The 23,393-nt window shown below is 32.4% G+C and overlaps 1 protein-coding gene across 5 annotated transcripts in view; it reads right to left on the bottom strand.

The window, feature by feature from the left end:
- LOC100167841 (AF4/FMR2 family member 1) overlaps nt 1-23,393 on the bottom strand; it is a 161,684-nt gene that overhangs the window by 13,945 nt on the left and 124,346 nt on the right. For 4 of the 5 annotated variants that reach the window (XM_029489700.1, XM_029489697.1, XM_029489701.1 and 1 more), the window contains 4 exons: nt 16,724-17,202; nt 4,112-4,256; nt 3,778-3,831; nt 1,686-1,806 (listed from right to left, as the gene is read on the bottom strand). In XM_029489700.1, coding sequence (XP_029345560.1) covers nt 1,686-1,806; nt 3,778-3,831; nt 4,112-4,256; nt 16,724-17,202 — 799 coding nt within the window. The remainder of the gene's footprint in view (nt 1-1,685; nt 1,807-3,777; nt 3,832-4,111; nt 4,257-16,723; nt 17,203-23,393) is intronic. The other variant, XM_029489698.1, reaches the window with a different exon arrangement.

Below are 23,393 nucleotides of genomic sequence, written 5' to 3'. Positions count from 1 at the left end.
CGAAGACTTGAGCGTGACAGATTTATTTAAGGATTTACTTTTTTCTTCCGAATTTATGATATTCTTTTTTCGTGCACACTGCGCACATATTTTGTGAGTTTTGACGGAACAACGCTCCTTGTTACGATCCAAATGTGTTTGGCCCACGATCCCACACCGAAGCCTGTAACCCTTATCGGCTGAAGCAGTCGTGTGTTTTCAAACGAATCGCAAAGCCCTTGTCGTAAAGGTCAAGACGAACGGAAGGGAATTTTTGAAATTCGATATAGAACAATAATAAATCATAATAATAATATATTTTACAACGCACAGTGAAATACACTATCCCCAAATACCGGGTGTTTGCGATGCCGATTACGTACCTACTTTCGATAGAAACAACGACGCACATTAATATATTATACTGTACACTATAATAATATTATATTAACTACACAGACGGGGAAAATATAATACGAGTGGACTCACGTCTCATGAAACAAGAGATTTTTTATTTGCATCAAATTGAGTATTTTAAACTTTGTTTAGGTACTTTCACAATTAGTTTCAAAAGTTAAAATATTTGATTTAATTTATACAAAATTAAAATTGTAGTTTATAAATTATAAACAAAATACAAATTAAGTGATTTAGTTTGTATATGATTCAATAATGAGATATAATCTATCTATTTATTTATTTATTTATTAACGCCACGATGACAATAGAGTGTACAAATAAATTACATACGACATAATTTCGCCCGTACTAATTTAAAATAATAAATTGGGTTAAATGATACAAATGTAACGAAGCATCAGTGACGTGGGCTAAAGCGAAAAGGTGTCAGGTAGGTCAACGCGGTGACAATGACGACAACGACGCGGTAACCAGATAGAGGGTGATGAGGGGGTCACACGATGGACACCCAACTACGGGACACACACCTTACGCGAGTATATTAATAGAATGTAGTACGTATGCGATTGTGTGTGTGTTTACGTTGGCGAAAAAAAAAACAAAAACAAAAAAACACTAAAACCTTAACGTACAGTAGAAAACAAAAAATGTATACTCCGATCCTCGAGACTCAATCGCATCTTGTTTGACGCAAAATAAAAAAAATCTACAACAAGTCACTTTAGTATTATGCTGCAACACTGCGACGGGTAATTACCGAAACAAACACCAGTAATACCTACATAAGTTATAAATTTATAATAATGAATATAACACACTGCAGTACTATACACATTATTATTTAAGTTAATGGTATTTGAAATCAAAACCGCATAAGTTTAGATACAATATATAGTCAACAATAATCCACTATGAGTGACACTACAAATGTATTACCAACAAAATTAAAGAGTTTTGGCGGACTCCAGTAGGAATGTAGGATTAATCATTAATGCGTATGAAGGTAAATATTAAAATAATGAATGACAACAACGATCAACTTTCGAAATATCCCATAAAACAACCGTGGAGATGGTGAGAGAAACCTGCGCCCGAGAGATATATCGAGTTTAAAATGTATTACGCCAGTCACCAAGTGCGTATATTTATCGCAGTAATAATACTGTATTAAAATTTATAACCACCTGTGGTATAATGGCAGTGGTACCTGGTTATGATCTATAGCTGGTAGTCACAGCGATAGATCGCGAACAACATAAGCGTTTACACTATGTGTATGTGCTTACCTTTGGGACTCATCCTTTGCTGCGGTTCCACCTTTCCGTCTGCGGTGTACTTGGAGTCGACGATCGAGACCCTCGGAGTTTCAGCGATGTCTGACACGAGCGGAAGACCGACGGTCATTTCCTGTAATCATAACAAACAGATGACATGTAAGACGGTGTCACGTCATTTCATCGCGGCTAAATGCATCGTGCGTCAATTCACCGTGGTCATTTTATCGCAACGTCAATTTATCGCATGTTATCGTTTTTATGATTTTTGAACTCTAATGATCTCTGTTAATGATAGCCTCAGTCTTATGACAACTGTCAAATCGTCATTTTACCCGTTGTGTATTTATCGAGTACGCTAATTTATTATTATAATAAAATTATTCTATTATGACTTTTCAAATGCTAAAAACTGAGAAAGGGAAGGATATGCTTTGCTACGATGGCCACATTTTTTTAAAAGAAAAAGAAAATGACACGAAATCCATATGGAAATGTAATCAGTATTATAAAAATAAATGTCGCGGACGACTTCACCTAAGCGAAGGGAAAATATTAAAAAACACTGACCACAATCACGTTCCAAGTTCATCAGAAATTCAGGTAAAAAAAAACACTTAATAAACTAAAAGATATAGCCAGTAATAATAGTGATATGAGTACACAATCGGTAATTAAATCAAATTCAAAACTTAATCAAATTCCTATTGAATCGTCTGGGCAGTTACCTAATATAAATATACTTAAACGAACTATTCAACGTGTACGTAAGCAAAAATTACAGTTGCCCAACGACCCGACAGACTTAAATTTTATCATACCCGATGAAATGTAAAAACCATAGATGGAAATCTTTTTTTGCAATATGATAGTGGTATTAATACTGAACGAATTTTAATTTTTTCAACAACACGTTTATTGTAATTTATGACACAATGCGACAATTGGTTTTGTGATGGCACATTTTCTAGTGCACCATCATTATTTTATCAATTATATACAATTCACGCTGTTCAGTATTCTAATGTGTTACCGTCTGTTTACATCTTATTGCCAAATATAAAAGAAAACCCCTATAAACGTATGTTTCAAGCACTAAAAACAATTGAACCTGATCTAAGTCCTAAGACAATTATGGTCGACTTTGAAAAAGGTGCAATGAATGCAATAACTTCTGAATTTCCTGAAGCAAAACTAAAAGGTTGTTTCTTTCATTTGTCGCAATGTATTTGGCGACAAATTCAAGCCGCAGGCCTCCAAAAAAAATATATAGATGACGTAACTTTTGCGCTACAGATTCGTAAACTACCAAGCTTAGCTTATGTACCAGAAAATATGGTTATTGAATCTTATGAAAAATTGTTGGACACCAAATACTTTATTGAAAATGACGAACTACTATCACCAATTCTTAATTATTTTGACGATACTTGGATAGGACGTACTGACAGGCGACGAAAAAGGCGATCGTCTATTTTTAAAATTTTGATTTGGAGCTGCTATTCGTTGGTTTCTGAAGATTTACCAAGAACAAATAATGCTGTTGAAGGATGGCACAATTATTTTACATTGATCTTAAATCAATGTCATCCAAGTATATGGAAATTTATATTAGCATTGAAAAAAGAGGAAAACATGAATAAAATAAAAATCGAACAATATATAGCTGGAGAATGTCCACCAGCAAAAAAAAAGTATCAAGATAAAGCTCAACGTCTAAAGCAAATATGCTATGATTTTGAAAATAGATCTATCGACGACTATTTACAAGGAATAACTCATAATTTTCAATTGCAATTGTAAATTTTGTAAATAATGTATATTATGTAAACGACAAACAATATTTATTGTGATTAATGTTTTTGTGATTTTTCGTGATTATTTAAATAATAAAATATTATAAATTTATAATAAAATTTGGCGATAAATTGACGTGCGATTAATTGCGACCACAATAAATTGACATGCGATGAATTGACCGCTATCATTTGACGCGCGATGAATTTAGCTACGGTGAATTGACGCATACCCATGTAAGACGACATTGAGCAATGTACATAATAATATAATACATTTATAATTATTATAATACACAATTACTCACGTTAAGGATGTCTTCGATCGTGCTGGGCGTGTTGGTATCGTTTGAATTATGACTCTGCAAAAATCAAAGAAATTAATAAACAAAAACATGAATGAACCTCATCGTATGTAAGATTGGCGTAAACAGTTTTTGGGATTTTTTTTCGAGAGGGGGGCTGAAGATTTAGATTTTGATGTAGAAATGAAAATGTTTTCATGTATTCCAATTTGGTGTAAAATCTTAAGGGATTTTGGAAGTGAGGTGCTATATACAGCCGTTCGGGTGAACTTGCCCCTCCCCCCCAGCCCACCACTATTTTTGCCTATGCATAAGACTGTGAAAATTTATAATTTACATTCTTTACATTTGGTATGGCAAGGTTGGGCTTATGTGTGGGCCTGTGGTGCGAAGAATGACTACTTCTCATGTTACTGCTAGTCGATCGGCTCATCGACGAGTAAGGTGGCTTCATTTCACCAGGTTTCAAAAAGTTACTGCTCCTGTAAAAAAAAACAAAAATCTATTATAATATTATACTCTCTTCGCCGTAACTCGTTTACAATTAAAATATAAAGAGGCGACGACGGATTTTAACCGCATGTATTGTTACGTTTATGCTCGATCACATTACCCTATAACCATAATCATAAAACATAAGACGTCACGTGAATATAATATAAAACTGTAAGACACTGTGACCTGGGTTTTTTACAACACACGCCACTGAAGGTCGTCGTGAACGATGTGTTCTATTCGCACAAAAACCGCGAAGTCATTATTATTATTTTTATCGTACCTATATAGTATATACTGCAGAAGATGCCTTGACCTTTAGACGCCAAAGATCCTCAGATATTCCGAAACGTGACGTTGGTATCGTACATGATCGTAGTCGTTTATTATGCGGTAGTGGCAACACGTTTAAGCCGACAACGGGTGTAGAACTTTTTTGAAAAAACCGTCCCGACCAAGTAATTTTGAGTGTCCCCGTAATTTCAGCGCAGTCGTAACCCGCATTTGATATAATATTATATTATCATGTGCATACAGAGATTCTAATTAGGTCATTCTCCCGCATGTTTGACGACTATAAATTCAACAACCCCACAACCTAACTGACGATTTTATTTGAACAAGAATATGCGAATACGACATGTATATTATAATCCGTTTGGCGATTAATAGCACAGATATCGCGAGCGAGCGTGAATTTAGTGAATATAAGTATTCAAATAAACGGTCGACCGGCAGACAACCTTCTTTCGTCCTAAATTAGCGGTAATTTTTTAAAACGATATTTGGCAATCGTTCGAGGTTACGCCGGTGTCACTAGGTACAATTTAAAAGGAGGCTCTTCTATGGGTGATTTTGGCGAACGTGTTTATTATTCCTTCTCGCATAAATGATAATAATATTTAATCGCTAAATTCATTTGCACTACGGAAATCGCATTGTGTTCGTAATACAGACACGCGCACGCCACTGTATATAAACACATATTTTAGGTAGGTTAAATATCCATACTTGTAAATAGAAACTTTTTTTGCATTTAAGTCGGTGCATTGCAAAAAATCGATATACTTTTTATGGTTGTCGTTATAATTACATGTACATAAAAAATTGATTTCACTCAGTGGCGTATGCAGAGGGGAGGGTGCTAACGGGCTGAAGCCCCCCATTGCCCTTATTATTATAACTTTAAAAATAATAAATATTTATCAAGTTTCAACTGTCGTCAACTAGTAATTAAGACGAAAATGCATATACGTCTTAGGTACTAGAATAAATTCATTTTTGCAAAAACATTGTATTTGCATACCAATTTTCTTAAAATTATCAGTAATTTTTTGGTTAAAGTATGAACTAGTAACTACTGTAGAACTACTTGTATGAAAGATCTTGTATTGAATTTTCAAGACTTAGGTATACAAATTTTATATTTTATAAATTTTTAACTAAAAATTAATTGTTGTAGTTTTGTCAAAATTTGAATTTTAAATGCTTATAAAACATAATAGTGTCTATGTTTCATTAATATTTTTAGATAACTATAAAATAAAACCTTGAATTACATTTTTAAGTTTTTTGACCGAACGAATAATTTTTATTGACATTTTTAGGAAAAAAACGAAAACTAATCAAATACAACCCAAGCGAAGACGGTCTAACCAAGGTTACCAAACTATTTTTCATTTATTTTTAGTTTTCCCGATTGGTTTAAAAAATACTGAGAATTTTTAATTTCGACCTCCCAAAAGTTCCATCTAGATTCAATTTGCTTCCAACACCTCTACTGAAGTTTATGGTTAGAACATTTTTCTACTAGAAAAGTTGAGAAGTTGAAGTTGTACAAACATTTTCAAATACATCAACTAAACGTCTAAGGGCCCGTTTTACAATAGTTGAACTCCGGTTAAACCACCGAATTCGACCGGCAAAATCAGTGGTTCAAGCGTAACCGAGGTTTAAACTATGATTATAAAACGGGCCCTAAAACTATTAGATAGGACAAAATAAAAATAAAATTGTAATTAATTATCAACCCCCCCCCCCCCCCCACCATTGAAAAATCCTGCGTACGCCACTAAATTTTCACTTATTTATATAATTATATTGAACTATTAACGAAGTGACTTTGAATCTGTTAAATTGGCGCAACTGATTATCGGTTAATCGGGAACAGACTGCCTTTAGTGTTTAATTTGAAATCAACACTGCGTATTATGTCGTATGTGTGTGTAACATAGAAATTTGTATTAATTGCAAATTTGTTGGCTATTAATAACATCTAAACAACAGAAGTATAGACTTGTAATTAAAAATGTTTTTCTCAGCCTTGACATGATTTGTTTACACATTACACGCATTTTCCATATTTAAATAGCTAAACTTCTAAATAAACCGACATCCGATTACATGAAATACAAAAAACATATTGCATCTGTTTTTGCAAGAACGATGTTAATTTCATAATACTTTATAATTACTTAATATCTAGTAAATATTAATAAAAAAATCAAATAATTACAGTCAACAAAATTATAAAATGTCTAAACAGTAAACTGTTAATCTAGAATTCGAACAAACTAGAAGTTGATAAAAGATTTGTTAAATATGAAGGGGTTTTAGATGACTGGAGTATCAAACCCTGGAGTTGTACCTTTTTTATCCAAAAACAATGGTTATGAATTATTTAAAAAATTTAAATTATGTCACCTTTATATTATATAAGAAAATATTCAAAGGTTCGAATAAAATTAAATGCATATAAGTAATATAAATTACACACTCTGGCTTATAATAATATATAGGTATTGCAATATTTGTTTTTAACCTAAATACGTTTTTGAATGGGGGGCTGAGTACAGATATTTTTATTTCCTAACCGATTTTGAGTAACGCTTTTTTATTACCATAGAAATGAATAAAATGAAAAATTACCTAATTCCCACTAGGTATATATTATACAATTGCCTAATGGTAAATTATTAATACATATTTATGATTCATACATTTTCTTCGAAGTGGAAAATATTGAGTAGCGTACTACGTTTGTCAATATATTATAAGAAGTGGGTACAATAAAAAAATATATGGAGTATTTTATACATTGAGATCTATTGCAATAATGAAGTTAAAATTTAAATCATTCAATCACTATTACCATTTTTTAAAAAAGAACGGTGTAACGAAAAAAAAATCGTGCACGTTTATGATTATAATAAAATAAACAGACACCACAAAGTTAAAAGTTTGATAAAATTAAATTTGAATTCTGAAGTAGAACGCATTTCCCGGTAGTAAAGTAGTTGTTATAAAACACGGCAACTTGTTCTTTGGATAAAAAAAGAATTATTCGCAATACGTATGCGGTTATAGGATTAAATAATATTAATAATATATATTGCACGTGTAACACGCACACAATCATTTGCATGAAAAAAATTTAATGTTACCCTCGGGATATGCACAATGTAGCATACCCTATTTAGAGGTCAAATGGGACATAAAATTACAGGTTACCGTGAAACCTACAATACCTACAATAAAAATTAATTTGACTATTGAATTTAATCAATTTTTTGCTTTTTTGGGTTGTCTTAATCTTATACTTAGTGCAGCCGAAACAGAGACGCGGATTCGACATAGAAATTTATATTCAATATAAGTATTCGCGGTTATTTTTCAAAAACGTACCAATCTTGCGAGCCGGATTATTATATTATTACGAACGCATACAACAACAGAACAATAAATTAATAGACTGCAGTGTAAATAATAACGCACACAAACATTGATCATGATGTTACACACCACACGTCAGTAAATACTATATAAATACAGTAATTTTATCGAGTACGTACTCGTGCCGTTTTTTTGCCTGCATTACCTAGTTAATGTTAACTCAGAAATTAATTATACGTGTGTTTGGGCACGTTAATACATTATATTACTATTATACTGTTTGAATATCAAAACGTAAGCCTCATGCACAATACCTATTCAGTGGCTGCAGAGTAAATACAACAACGCGACGTTATAACGATCAACGAACGAAAATCAGAACCCCTATACATGACATACTACCATCTCATATCTTAGTTTTTAAAATATTTTATTTTCGTTTCCGCTACGACAGCTATCGAAGTTCTCATCTTCCTACACGTATGACGATGGTGGTTCCCCGCCACCTCGTCCCACCTAACGATTGTCATCAGATACACTGATGGGCGTGCGTGCACGCGTTAGATGGCTGGGGAAATGACGCTGTTATATCAGACCTACCGGACTGAGAGAGGAAAATATTCGCATAATATCATTACTTATTATTATTATCATTATTAATTGGATGGTTGTGACCGGATATGATCCAACTCCGACCCCCGCAAGATAATAATATACTATAATAGTATAATACACCCGTTTATCATTCTTCGAGAGCAGTGTTGGGAAGGAACGAGGCTCGGAACGCGTTCTATTTAAAATATAGGAACGAGGAACGGGAAAGAGTTCCTATTTTTAAGGAACTTGAACGAAAATTTCCGTTCCTCAAATAATGAAAAAAAAAAAAAAATGAAAACTGTTTTTAACAACTAATAATATTTTCTAGAATATATTTAGTGTTGGTATTTTGGTATTACTTCATCAATCATTAGTAAATAGTAAAACGAACAACCTAGGTATCGTTGGTATATTTTAATTTAGTTCGAGATTAGCATACAAGTTATAATCATTGATATTATAAGAATGAATAGGACATCGAGCTTATCAACTGAGAATAAAGGTATACAATATTTTTTGAGGTTATAAGAACGCCAATGATTAGTAACCTAACCTCAAAAAGCACTCTTATATTCTATCTCTCTCGTAAATATTGAACTTTCTCTCTTCTTATATCTGATATCATACGTTTTATCGACTATCGTCTTGATATGAGACGTGAGTCGTTTTAATTTAAACGATATCGAATGCGCGACCCTGACGAGAATCGGTCGGCGGACTGATTGTTCTCTCGTGGGACAGAGTATAAAACAAATAATTTTTGTTCAAATCGGTGCTCTTTAGGAAGGAGTTAGTTAACCGATAATTTCTGACTTAAAAATTGTTCGCAAAAAGACACCATTGACGACGTAAAAAATGTGTAAAGGAACGGGAACGCGTTCTTTTTTCGCGACAGGAACGAGGAACGGGAACGAGGAGTTCCTTTTTAAAAGTTACTTTCCCAACACTGTTCGAGAGCACAACGCGCAAACAAATAATATGCATCGCCGTTATTACTATAGGTGATGCCCGGCTCCTATATTTTAGTGAATCTCGACACAAAGTGTGTAGGTAGTCCGAAATTAGAAATATGCACTACGGATTCGAGAAGTGTGTGCCCATATTAAATTTCAATAAATAAGACTACTGGCTATAGGTAGTATTTATACATTATTCAAATGTTTAAGAAAGAATATTTTCGTAGTTTTCTTTCTAGTTATCACAGTGGGTGCCATTGCACCCACTAGGATTTTTTAATGAACAAAAAAATCAGTGTATAATAATGTAATTATGTGAGTACTTATGTATGTATAACTCAAATATAATTTTGCACCAACTGAGCTGATTTTTTGCGGGCGCCCCTGTTATCACTTATCATCGACGACAATCGACTAGATATCGAAAATCTGATATCAGCACAGCTACGGTGGTTATTGTGTTTTCATCTTAGACCTAAAGGGGGCTTTCCACTACTCGTCGGCCCTGTATCATTTCATTGTACATTTAAGAAATGTGTAGTACGATTTTTTTATGAAAAATAAGGGCTGGGCCGCCACCGATGGTGATAGTCGACGAGTATACAGCTCCTACGACAGTTGATTACGACCACGACTGTTACATACGCGGTTATGTTATGTTCTCTCGCTCATCAAGTTCCAATAAGGTAATGGATTCCTTCGCACGCTTATGTGCGCCGTTTTACGACCGCGAATCCGATTAGCCAACGCCTAACCGAGGATGTTAGCGTCCCCATTCCGGCCGCCCACTCGTCGGCGGCCTAGTAGTTTTATATATCATCAACATCATTAAGAAAATTAACTTTCAAGGGTCGGGTGGGCGGACCAAACGTTTTGTGTTTACAACGTGCACTTTCGGACAGAATTTTTTTATTTGCCGTCGTATCGCATATATATACACTGCAGTAACGAAAATAATATTACCCCGCCCCGGGAACGTATCAGCGAAAGTAATAGACGAGACTGACATTTCGGCCTTTTTTTCAGAGTAAATAAAAGCGTATTTATTGCAACATTTAAAGCGAACGGAAATTATAATACACCCACTATAATGGCTAATCGTATAGAATTTTTCAATCTATATTCTATAGTCTATATACAATATAATAAGACTATAATGACGGCTATACGATATAATGTATACATCAGACGATATATACACCGTACACGTAATACCTATCGTTATATGACTATAATATGTGCGTCCGTTCTCTATGATAGGACTAGGTATAAGAGGAAGTTATGTTTATAAAATATTATATATATATATATCACTGCAGCAGCTGTTTTGCGGTTATTATGTTGTTGCATAATATTCGTGCGCGGATAATCGTTTAAAAATCGATCGGATGAATTATAATATATGCGTCGCACCGAGCGACGGAGGAGGAGTATGATATATATTATGCATAATTATTGCAAACTTTTGAAAACCGGTAACGAGAAAAAACTTTTCTCGAGACACTATTTAATACTATATATACTAGTTTTCCTTTAATACAAAAACGGATGCGCGTGGCTTACGAAATTAAATTTATGTTTTATTAGACGAACTGTATAAAATTAAAATCTATGACTCGTTATATTAATAAGAAAAAACATTCACTTGAAAATTGATTAATACTTACCATTAAAATAAAAAAAATAGTTTTTTTTGTATATAAAAGCTGCTATATATTATAACCGGATAAAAATTTAGTTATTACGTGATTAAAATTTAATAAAGTTTCAAACAATAATTAAAAACTAAAAAAAGATAATCTACTGTGCACTGAAAATATTTTTGTTTTTTATCAAATAAAATGTTTGTCTCCAGTTAATGTGTAAATGTGTAATTACAATATTTGTAGTCCTGTTTACGAAGCATATACTTGCATAATAATAACACTTAGTAGGTAATTATAAGGTGACACGAAGGTGAAAAAGATAATAAAACAAAAGCCACGCACAACATAGATATAATATTATATTAATTGAAAGTATTTTTTAATTTTTTCTCTGCATGAATACCGCGAGTTAATAGAGTTGGCTAGTCGTAAAGATATGAATCAATTAGATCATTATTTTGCGTCATAACTCATAAACATTAAACACCGTCATCGATTATCCTTATAATATCGTCATTTTACTACCAGACAGCCATCGGGACCACGAGTAAAAGACATTTAAGTTTGATGAGCCTATTGATTTCTATTCAAAAGTAACCGTGGTAACCACATACACGTGTTATTCTATACATAGTACCAAATGCGTACAACGTAGTAATTTAATTAAATTTTTTTTTTCGTATTTTCCGAGACAATTAAATTTCGCCTATACATGAACAACCACTGCGTCACCATATCTTTGTACTATAGACCACAACCGGGCCAAGGTCTTTATCACCGAAACGCTGGTGGTGGTGGTGGTGGTGGTGGTGGTGGTGGTGGCGGTCAATCACACAAGAGAACCGCTTTCACTTGATAACAATAATTTTAAATTTTTAACCACATAAAAGCAACTTGGGCGTGCACTCATGTGACAGGTGGTGGCTGTACCCTGTATAATACATACAAAACAAATTTCCTCCCAAAATACGATCGACTTAATATTGTTTGAACGATGATGAAGTCTTTGGTGAATAGTAACAGTTACGTAATTTTTAAAACATTATTTTCTTTCCCCTTCGCCTCAATACGCGACGAAGGTAAGTCGGCGGCGTTCAAATGTTCACGCAACAATGATAATGGTATAGTATATACCAGGTATATCGTATACATGTAATAATGTTAAATATTATTTTCGTCCGAGCACATTACACAACCAGTCGTGTTCTGTTTGAGCATTTGAGTACCGCACCCACAGACACCAGTTTAGTATAGATACTTACATTATGCAGTAAAAATGTAAAATTATACATAGGTATACAATAAAATGATTACAAATTACTCGTTTACTTCTCATATGTCTAGTACCTACGATACATCGATCGATCGGACTATACAGAAAACAATAATTTACTATAATATTTTTAAAACGTTAAAACAATAATACAACTAACTACATAGTGATGGTATACGTGTGTCGTGTATACTCATGTGTATATAATGTGTCCACCAACGGCAAGTTTAAATGTAAAATTCCGTTTTCCTTTTGCGTGAATATTGTTTGAAAGGAAATTTGTCGAAGCTAAAATAATAATATATATTATGATATTATGACGTCACGCTCGGGCCACACGTACGCACATGTGATCGACGACACCGCTCAGCTGTTTCAGACGCGCGCACACAATATTTATAACGCTCATTGTATCATCGACACGTCCACGTCACCGGTGTTGTCTCTGTGTTTGTTGTCGTCCATTGCGCGAAACGAATATCAGATTTCAATGATTGCCAAAAACACACATGATGTATAACACCATCGCCGATATCAAAATATTATCCGAAATTATATTACGACCCGTCCGGTCCGTGTATTGATGAAACCAAATACGTTTCTTCGATAATTAATAAACAACTGAAAAAACAACCGCCGATAATACGAACTGGTAGGACTTGTGTTATTTGATAATAAAGTCTTTAAAAATATAAATATCGAAGAATTTAAAGAATTGGTAACATTCATAAATAATTGTTATGATTATTCATTAGTCTCTTTGTACAAACAGCTATTATACTTTAAATAATAATAAATAATACACAATATTTTATTCACACATCTAATATCTATAATTTATATACACATTTATGGGCCGCCGCCAGTCTATTAGGTTAACCTAAACTATTTAAAATGTTTAGTTTCGTCTACGCGGGATAATAACATAATAACAGTCATATTATAATACAGTGACCGGTGAATGCAAAACGTTGATAACCAAAAGGCGTTCGTGTCCAGGCAGGAGAGGGGTTCCACACGACGTTATAAAATAATCGACGTAGGTACATAAATATACCTATACACATATTAACTAAAACACGTTGTCGTTTGTCTTCTTCACACGTTAAAATTGCTCCCTCCCCTTTCCAGGAGTAGAAGAAATACATTTTTCTGCTTATTGATTGCTCGCTTTTTTACGTTCGGTAGAAAATACTTTTTCCTCTTTTTTATATTATTATTTGGACACTTTTATCCCCTTATCCCGCGTCGAATACATACAATATTTCGTTATAGAACAACTACTGCAAGGTATAGAGCCACGACATCCACGCATCGGATTTATCTATAGTTTTGTGTTTTAAACGACTTTAAGTTTGAAACATTTATTCACCTATTCTGCACGGCAATTCTCAGATTATTTTCGTCCTCTTTGTTCGTTTCTCTATTTATATTATACATTTTATATATAAAACTGCTAACTGCTAAGTCTCGTAAACCGCTTGAGTGATTTGCCACATTTTTCCTTCTATTCGAAGATGCCGAATAATAATCCGCAATCGTAAATCGAAGTTTAAATTTAAGGAATCGACGGTTATAGCATCCTGAGGTATAACCGAGTCCGATATACTACGGTCAAAGTTTCGCAATCTTAGAAATTAAATTGTACTACCTATTATATAATATTAAGATAGATTTAAGGTAATTAGTGTTCGGAATTTAGAAATTAAATTAAACTATTAAACGAATTTAAATAGTTCAGCCCCTCCACGAGATAAGGTTTTGTCGTTAACGCAATTTGAACTGAAAATTATTAGAGAAATTATAAAAACAACGGACGAAATTAAAATGCTATTAAGGCATTAACTTTATAATGGGTAGGTATAGATAACACTATGTGCATAATCAAAAAAAGGAAAATACAATTATAATATATGCAAGAAACAACAATAGATCTATTATTGAACAACGAGCATTGATTAATATATTTATTTGATAAATGTAAGAATACATTAAGTAAATCGATTAAATTCAACGACAATTAATTCATTAAACATAGTACACAGGTAATTTTGATTTTAAATCAATGGATAAAATTTAAATTTAAAAAATAAGTAAAATAATGATAATTCCCGACTACATAATATTATCCATTAGTTTTGTATTTAAATAATATTTACTATAATTAGTGTCAACAAGTGAACCGATTTACTTACGTAACCTAGTTGTAAAATAGTTTATCAGTTTACCAAAATACCTGTCTAAAATTAAATTTTGCAAAACTAGGTTAAATAATACATAATATTCACAATTGAAAAAGCATAAATTACACACACTTCAAACCCATCACACTCAATGTATAGCTAATAAATAATAATATAGATGATCAATCATCCATATTAATAATTATTATAATATACAGTATATTGTATGCAAAAAATTATTTTTACAATTTGGGATCAAATTCAATTTTAATTAATAAATGTGCAGTATATATTATAATATAATTTTCAAATTATAAAATATTTCGGACATAATAAAGTTACGTAAAATGGACATAGTCCATTTATAATAGATAATATTACATAGGTAAGTCCATAAAAATAATATATATAATATACTTAATTTATTTAAATAGATATGAAAATTAAACACCATAAACTATCGAAGAAATTATATCATAGTATTAACATAAGTTACAAGTTAAAACAATTTGATATTATTAAGTACTACTATCATTTTAAAATAACATAACATCTCATTCAGTCTTCCACAGACCACAGTTATATCATTGATTATAAATACTAGTAAAAGATTTTAAATGTATTTATATTTAAATTCTATTTAAAATTAGGTTTAAAAATTATAAGATATAACTAAACCTACATAAATAATAGGCAAATTCTTCTAATAACATTTTATTTGGGATTAATTGAGTTCGGTATTTCAATGATTTATTTTTTTAAAAGATAATTAAAAATGAAACGTGCATGTACATAAGAGTCAATACAATAAGTTGTCATACATTTGAAATGTACCAAAACAACAAAAATGTACATATTAAAATAAATATTACCATATTAGTGGATGAGCCTTCTTTTTTAACTGTCGCTAACACATTTAAATATTTTATAATACTATATTATAATAATGTAGACGTGGATTAAGTTTTACAAAAAAAGAAAGCACCAACATTATTAATTAATTTAATTAAATCGTGAATTCATTATACCCATAACACTGAACACGTATACATACATAATATCCGTTACACATAAACCACAACTAAACTACTTATATTATCTTCAACACAAACACACATAACAACGATCAAATAATAAAATACAAAGCCAAAGATCTAAGATCTAGCATATTACAATAATAATATATATTATTATATTGTTTTCGAATGAAATATATGCTGGTTGACATTTGAAATAGACCAGACATTAAAATGTCAACGGTAACCTATTAATGCAACAATGTAGGCAACATCAATGTTGTGAACTTAAGACTGGCAAAAAACTTTCATTGCCACCGGAGTATAGGAGAAAAGTGGGTTCTACGAAATCGTCAAATGAGCCTTTTCGATATTTCCCTGTGACCAATATAGTATAACAGTTGTTGTATTACCAACTTAATACCACCACTACACTTATCCCCCCCTACCACCACTAAACAACTTATAAAATGGAACGACGTCGAGTATCGCTGAAAAATCGTGGCCGTGTTCGATACGAAGAAACGTTAGAAACGTACCGTTACGATGCGCGGATAGGTGGTAGCAAAAACTAGTGAAAACGTTAAAACGGAACAAAATAATATGTAATTTACTAATGTTATAAAAATATTATATATATGTGCAATTAATTCTGCGGATACAATAGTTTAATTAAAAACGGAATTAATCCGACAGGCGCTGTAAGTCCGCGTGGAATATTGAATACACAATTAGTCGGAGCGCGTGGTACCTACGTTTCGACGGTGGAGATTTTTGCTTTTCGATTAATTAATCAAAAATCTCGACCAGACGTAAAAGTTAAAAACTATTAGCGCGTCACGGCGAAGTATTGCGGTAGTGGCCGTGATACCTATAACCTATTACGCATAACAGTTTAATCAGCGCTAGAATTGGAGGGGACGGAGTACTCCTTTTTAAAAAATATTTCAACGTAAGTACCCTTTCTAATTATTATATCCTAATCAATAAGAAATTTAGATCTTTGCAAGGTTTTATTTATACTATTGAATTCCCTCTCTATTTTTTTCCAATTTAAGTACTGAATTATGATGAATATTATATAATATTGTACTGCGGTCGCGGTACATACCTGGGTGGGTTGGCGGGTGGTTGAAAGTGCGCTGAGGAAGAGGAGCCGCCGCCGCCCCCGGATGATGAGGACCTGGCCATGGCGTGCGACGTGACGGTCGGTTTCTTAAAGGACGCCGCGACAGTGGGTGCCACGGATCCACCGCCGGACGCGGGCGATACTGATCTCCTGGACGACGACTGTTGTTGGCTGATCACAGCGGCAGCGGCGGTGGAGGCGTGATGGTGTGATTTGGCTGATGCTGCGGAGACGGCTGCAGACGACGAGGAGGGATATGACGATGACGACGAGTGGTGGTGTTGCATCATACCGGCGACGGACAGCGACGAAGACGACGGCGGAGGCGGAGGTGCGGGACTCGGCGGCATGCCGGCGATTCCGCAGCTGAACACCAGGTCCAAGTACGGTTTGGCGTCGTCGAACGAACCCAACTGACTCTGGATCAGCTGGCTCTGTTCATCGTCGTTTGCATCGTCCACCTGGAACACACGGTGGTAACGAGAAAATTAGAACGTGGTAGGAGGACGAGGTGGCGGTGGGTACATTATTATAACACTGTACCACCACTACTACAATACTGCTATATCATAATACTACTACTACTACTACTTCTTTTTACTGTGGCTTTTACACGGTACAGGTATTATACAGGCCGATCGGATCTATCCCTACCCCCAACACCACGCAGTAAACCGTGAGCCTCGAGACGTAACAATATAAGAGGGGCGCGATTACAATCGCTTTTTTTTATACCTCTCTCATACGTCACGCGTTATTATTTTACAATAATATTATATTATATTATATATAAATAATATTGCCAAGTAGGTACAGCTAGTATACAACTGTGCATCGCCGAGTAGTGACTGGTGGGAGAACAATATTGGACAGAACGTCGTCTAGAGGGTTACCAGTAATAATAATAATTTGACGTTACGACGCTCGGTGTGTAATGTGCTAATATGTGTATGGGAACTGGAAAGCAGGATGGCCGAGTGGGGAGGGTGTGAATCCATAAAACTAATATTCACTAAATATAGATTAGTCTAAAATTTTATTTTTGCTATATTATTTACTATTATATCTCTAAACAATATTTATTTGCTTAACAAAATATGGTTTTATCTAGAAATCAGCAAAATTGGTTTTAGAAATGAATTTACTTCCGTGAGATATTAAAACCTAAGTATTTTGAATATAAACAGAGAATTTTATTCGTTAACCAAAAAATTATTATAATAATAATGAATAGATTAGTACTCAAAAATAAATTTGTCCTAATATTTTGTTATTAATTATTTAAATTTGTATTTGTTCATGATTTTATATTTTATTTTATGTCTTATTATTATTACAAGTACATTTAAACAATTATCGCTTTATTTTCTTACTCCAAAATTCAACCAAGGAAACTAAACATGCCTATTTATTTTGGAATTATCTTGTGAGTGCGATTTCCATAATAGTTAAATAACTTCATAATAATTATACATGAGTTTAACAGTTACTTTAAAGTAACTATTTAATTATATCACGAATGGTAAATGTGACAAATCTAGGTTAAGGGAATGTATTTTGTTATAATGTTATTAGTTTATTATTTGTATTTTAATTCCATAATAAATACACAATATAATATTAATATTCAAAAAATGAATTCATTGTTTTTAAACAGTATAAATTATACTTACAAAATATAATGTTATAGTAAATTAACAATGTTCGAGAAGTACAATCTAGACAAGGTTACAGGTTCTATTGATTTTAATAATTACCTAATCATTATAAAACAACCCAAGTCCGATAGTTACGTGTCCTGACTGGAACGTTAATTAAAGTGTTCAGAGTAAGTTAATGATGAATATATTTTTGCAACTGTCATTGCTTATTATTTATTAGTTACCTATTACAATACTTAGAATTTTAAGGTTGTTAAATAATTTATTGAAAGAATAGTAAGTATAGTAAAATGTAGCACTTCTTGGCTTGTACAATAAATGTATGAAAACAATATACTTATTCTTAAAATAATAACGTATTGTATAAAATAAAATCACTTATCAATAATTCAATCAATGGGAAAAAGTTTACATTGAATAGGCAAAATACGCACTAAACACTTTGAAAATTAAGTTGGTCCACAGTTATGAAAATGCACACTATAATTCATTAGTTTATACATTGATTTTGTCAACGAACAAATTATAATTATTACTATTCATATCATTGTAAACGAAATTAAATTGGACTCTTTAGGACATTAATAAATAATTTGGTATGATACACTAATACACCCAATGGACGATACAACTCGTATAAAATATATTCCTAGTTTTCTTATCTATTACCTTTTCGATTAAATTTATTTTGTAAGCAAAATCATCATAAAATAAATTAATATGGTACGAAAAATAAATATATTAAAAACTGACAAGTATTTAATTTTAAATAACATTTAGTTAATTAATGCAAGTCTCATTTTGTCTACTTTCGTAATAGTAATATAGCGCAAAACTTTTAATTTTGTACATTACAAACGCAATACTCATGGCACAACAATAATTTCATGATGAACGAACATAATAATGTTTCTATTTCTTGCTAATATTTTATTGCACGTTAATTATACACATATATCAGTAGTTTTAATTACATTAAAAATTATAATATTAAACTTAAATTTAAAAATCGTTTCTGGCGTTTCATCATTAATAATCATAATAAAAAGAAATATTAAAATGGAACGAAATGGAACGAAATAAATAACCATTGAAATGTAGAATATAATAAATAAATACCAAAAAAACCAACAATATTCAAAGGAAAGGAATCATAATAAATAAACAATTTATAATAAGTAATTTATTCCAATAATAAGTATGAGAACTAACTTAATAAGTAATAAACCAGCTCAACAATATATACAGTATTCATGTGTAATGTGTATATCATAAATACATGGTATTACACAATTATAGTAGGTAATCATAAAATCATAGGTCGAGTTTTTTTTTTACTGAAACAGTTCTAATATAGCCTGACTTCGAATAAATATACTGAATAAAAATTGATTATTCCAATAGTCTCGAATCGGAAAAATGTCAGCAAGTTCGCACATTATTTTTGACATATTATATTAAATAAAACCTACACAACTACATACGATGAAGAAAACGCAGCTAAAAATCAACTGTATAACAAAATAATGATTTTAAAATTTGCTCGTTCATCCAATACACAATGGTAATATAATATATATATATATTATGATTATAGAACAAACAATCCGTACGATACGTTTCAACAATTATATTTATGCCAAACCTAAACCGATGCGTACATTTTTTTTAACGAAACATAAAAATCGAATACAAATTAAATCAATACCTGCAATATTGTTTATAGTAAATACATGTACTACCCCCACGGTTTAAATAATATGATTCAAGGTGAAGAACACTATTTTTCTATATACCTAATTGTATCCATAATTTCTTAAGAGACGACGCAGCAATAATATAATAATAACGCGTTATCTGTTGTCCAGCGACAGACAACTCGATATGCAAAAATTGTGAATTCATTTTATATGTAGTATAGACGTACACAGTTTTAATAAAATATGTCAAGAAAACCGATTATATAAATGCACATTAATTCTATAGCGAAATCGTTATGCATTACTACGAAGGCGACTGGGATATATAATAATATATAGATCACGGCACTCAATAACTCAAAGTGAGGCGAAAAAAAAGAGAGACCATTATGGTAATGACGATAAGCCCGTTTTGTATCCGATGGGGTGACGGGTGGTGCGTTCGTGAAGCTCTTTTTCGTTTTTGCGTATCGACTATATTATATTGACCGCGTCGCCTAGTTTTTTAACGGCCAAGAACGATTACCTATAATAATATGCCCGTATTATACAAATGAATATAATATACTTTATTGTATAGCGTAAAGTCGATTTGAACTGAATCGTAAGTATCGATAACATTTCAAAAACCACAAAACAACAACAAAAGTGAGTAACGAGACTGCATCAGACAACAATAATAATAATAATATGGCGATAAAAACGCGAAATTAAATAGCGTAATTATAGATTGTGCAATGTCAATCTGAATTACGACACGAAACGAAATAATTAGGTACTCTCCAAGGCAACGACACAAGTACACAGACGTTAAGCGAACCCGTACAATGCACGTAGACACTAGGTACTAAGTATACGGACATACGGTATACCATCCATAGTAATAATTAAATAATCTGTCATAATAATATAGACTCATTCAGTGTGCGGCGCATTCATTTTACATGAGCGAAACGTCGTACGCAAATAAAATGTACCGTTAACACACCATACAAAATATTATCCGGCCGAAAAAACATTTATAATTAACATTGTTTGCGTTTATTAAAACGAGGATTTATAATTAAACGTTTTTCGGATCTTCATTATTGGTAGTCTATTGCGTGCGCCCCCGTGAAGAATAACAATACGTTCACGTCTACAGTCTACATACGAACACGTGTCACACCTAAACAGTCTTGGGGCCGGAGCGAAAAAATAGCCGTAAAATCGTAATTATTATTCAAGTATCGAAATTCAAAAATATCCAACGGTTTCTGAAACCATATACGTGGTAGACTACGGCGTAAGGGGGAGGATTAATGCTGTGACTTTTTTATTTTGTGTACTCCGATTTTAAACACATCTTTTGTGATCGTGGAAATTTATGACAAACGTTGAATTCCCCATTCGAGTTGTTTTAATGAAGTGTATACATACTTGAATATTGATTATTATTATATTATCTAACAAATGGTCAGAAAACCGTGCGTAATCAACAATAACAATTATAAACAAAATTCCAACATTAAAATAATAAATGTTTTAATTTCAAGAAATATATCCTACATATTACAGTGTAAATACAATTTAGTATAATAGTATAATATAGCTAGTATAATAGTCACTAGTCGCAGACCGCAGTAACAGGAAAGATAATATTGGGTAATAGTAGGAACAGGTTTAACTTTCGTATACATGAATATGTATATTAATAGTGTTAATAATATTATATAGTTTCAAATATGCTGTTGCAGTGTTACACGCCAACGGTGTTATGCAATTTTCTCGAGAAAAGCCAAAAATACTATGCAGTTTATTACTTTTTTTCATGCTGTGCATGTTAATGTGTGTGAAATTGATATTATTGATGACGAGTGATGTCGAAGACTTAAGGAATTTAGGGATATTCAGGAAACGAAGAGAATAAGTCTGAGCCAGCGATGGGTATCAAGTGATTCAAGAACAAGAAGAAGCATCTCTGGTGTCCTGGGGTTGGGTGACCATTTGTGATGTGATTAATAGTAAGTAAAGTTAAGTATTAGTTTAGGAATAAAGTATAAATGTATAGGTATATGATATATGTATAGGTCAATATAATTTAATAAGGTAACGCGTATCTAACGGAGGGAACTCGAGGACTCTGGGGGTAAAGGAAACTTTGTAGTAGCCTGGAGCACACCAAACATATTGATTGGTGCTGATTATATACCATTGGCGTGAATATTTGCACGATGAATGAGGATACGGTACAATAGTTTTTGAAATTCATCAACTAGAGAAGATTATCCACGTCAATTCTATATAATAACTAAACTTCTTCTATAGTATGCGACTTAAATATCTTGCTATCAAACATGTTCCCTACCACTTCTCTCTATTCATTGCTAAATCTCGCCAATTCGTCGCAGACTAAACTTTTTATACATCGCTCATTACCCGATCTTCCCATTTTTCCACGGAAGACCCATGGGTCTCTCTCATTCCTTTTGGCACATAAAGTTGGATCAGACGTACTCCTTCTTTTCTCTATGCGCATGACCGGCCCACTAGAGTCGTCTCTATCTGGCATCTGGTACAATTGTTTAAACTCACCATCATTCATTATCTTATATATTCATCACAACAAGGTCAAGATTCTTAATATGTTCTTCTCAAAAATAGAGTAATTTAATAGATAATTTTTATGCGAAACCACCAAAAAGTGCTACACAAAAATCAGAATATTACTAAATTGTAACAAGACTAGAAGAATTTCTCTACAAGGACAAACTTTAAATTACATTTACTCTTGATAAAACTCTTGACTTCGGTTTTTGAAGAACGCACACTTACTTAAGCCGTGTAGCATGCACAAGATCAAAAACAGATATTTAAATAAATTATAAAATAAAGAATCGTTCAACCTAAAATATGAAAACATTTTCACTATCTATTGTTTTTTTTTTTTTTTATTCGGGTTTAAAGACCTTTGATTATATACGCATTAAATGTTGTTGCAGCCCACTGACAAGGTCGCGTGTTTCTCGTTTAATTTTATGGACGTGAAATGAAAAAATAACCACTTAAAAATAAAACGGAATTTATATCTAAACACATTTAACAATACTTATCTTTAGAGGTCACAGTAGACTTATCGGTCAATTTGTTGCGCTTCATTCGCAAATGAGTCTTATATAGCCTAGGTTATATACCTAGAAACACGTTTATAGTTAAAATATATGTTGATACAACATTACAACAACAATTATTATTATTATAAAAAGGCCTATGCAATTTTGTAACAGTACGGGGATAAGGCAATCGAGTGGA

The sequence above is a fragment of the Acyrthosiphon pisum genome, chromosome A2 (genome assembly GCF_005508785.2).
Source record: "Acyrthosiphon pisum isolate AL4f chromosome A2, pea_aphid_22Mar2018_4r6ur, whole genome shotgun sequence".
Lineage (NCBI taxonomy): Eukaryota > Metazoa > Arthropoda > Insecta > Hemiptera > Aphididae > Acyrthosiphon > Acyrthosiphon pisum.
The sequence above is the reverse complement of the archived record's forward strand: the minus strand, read 5'-3'. Positions and strand labels throughout refer to the sequence as shown.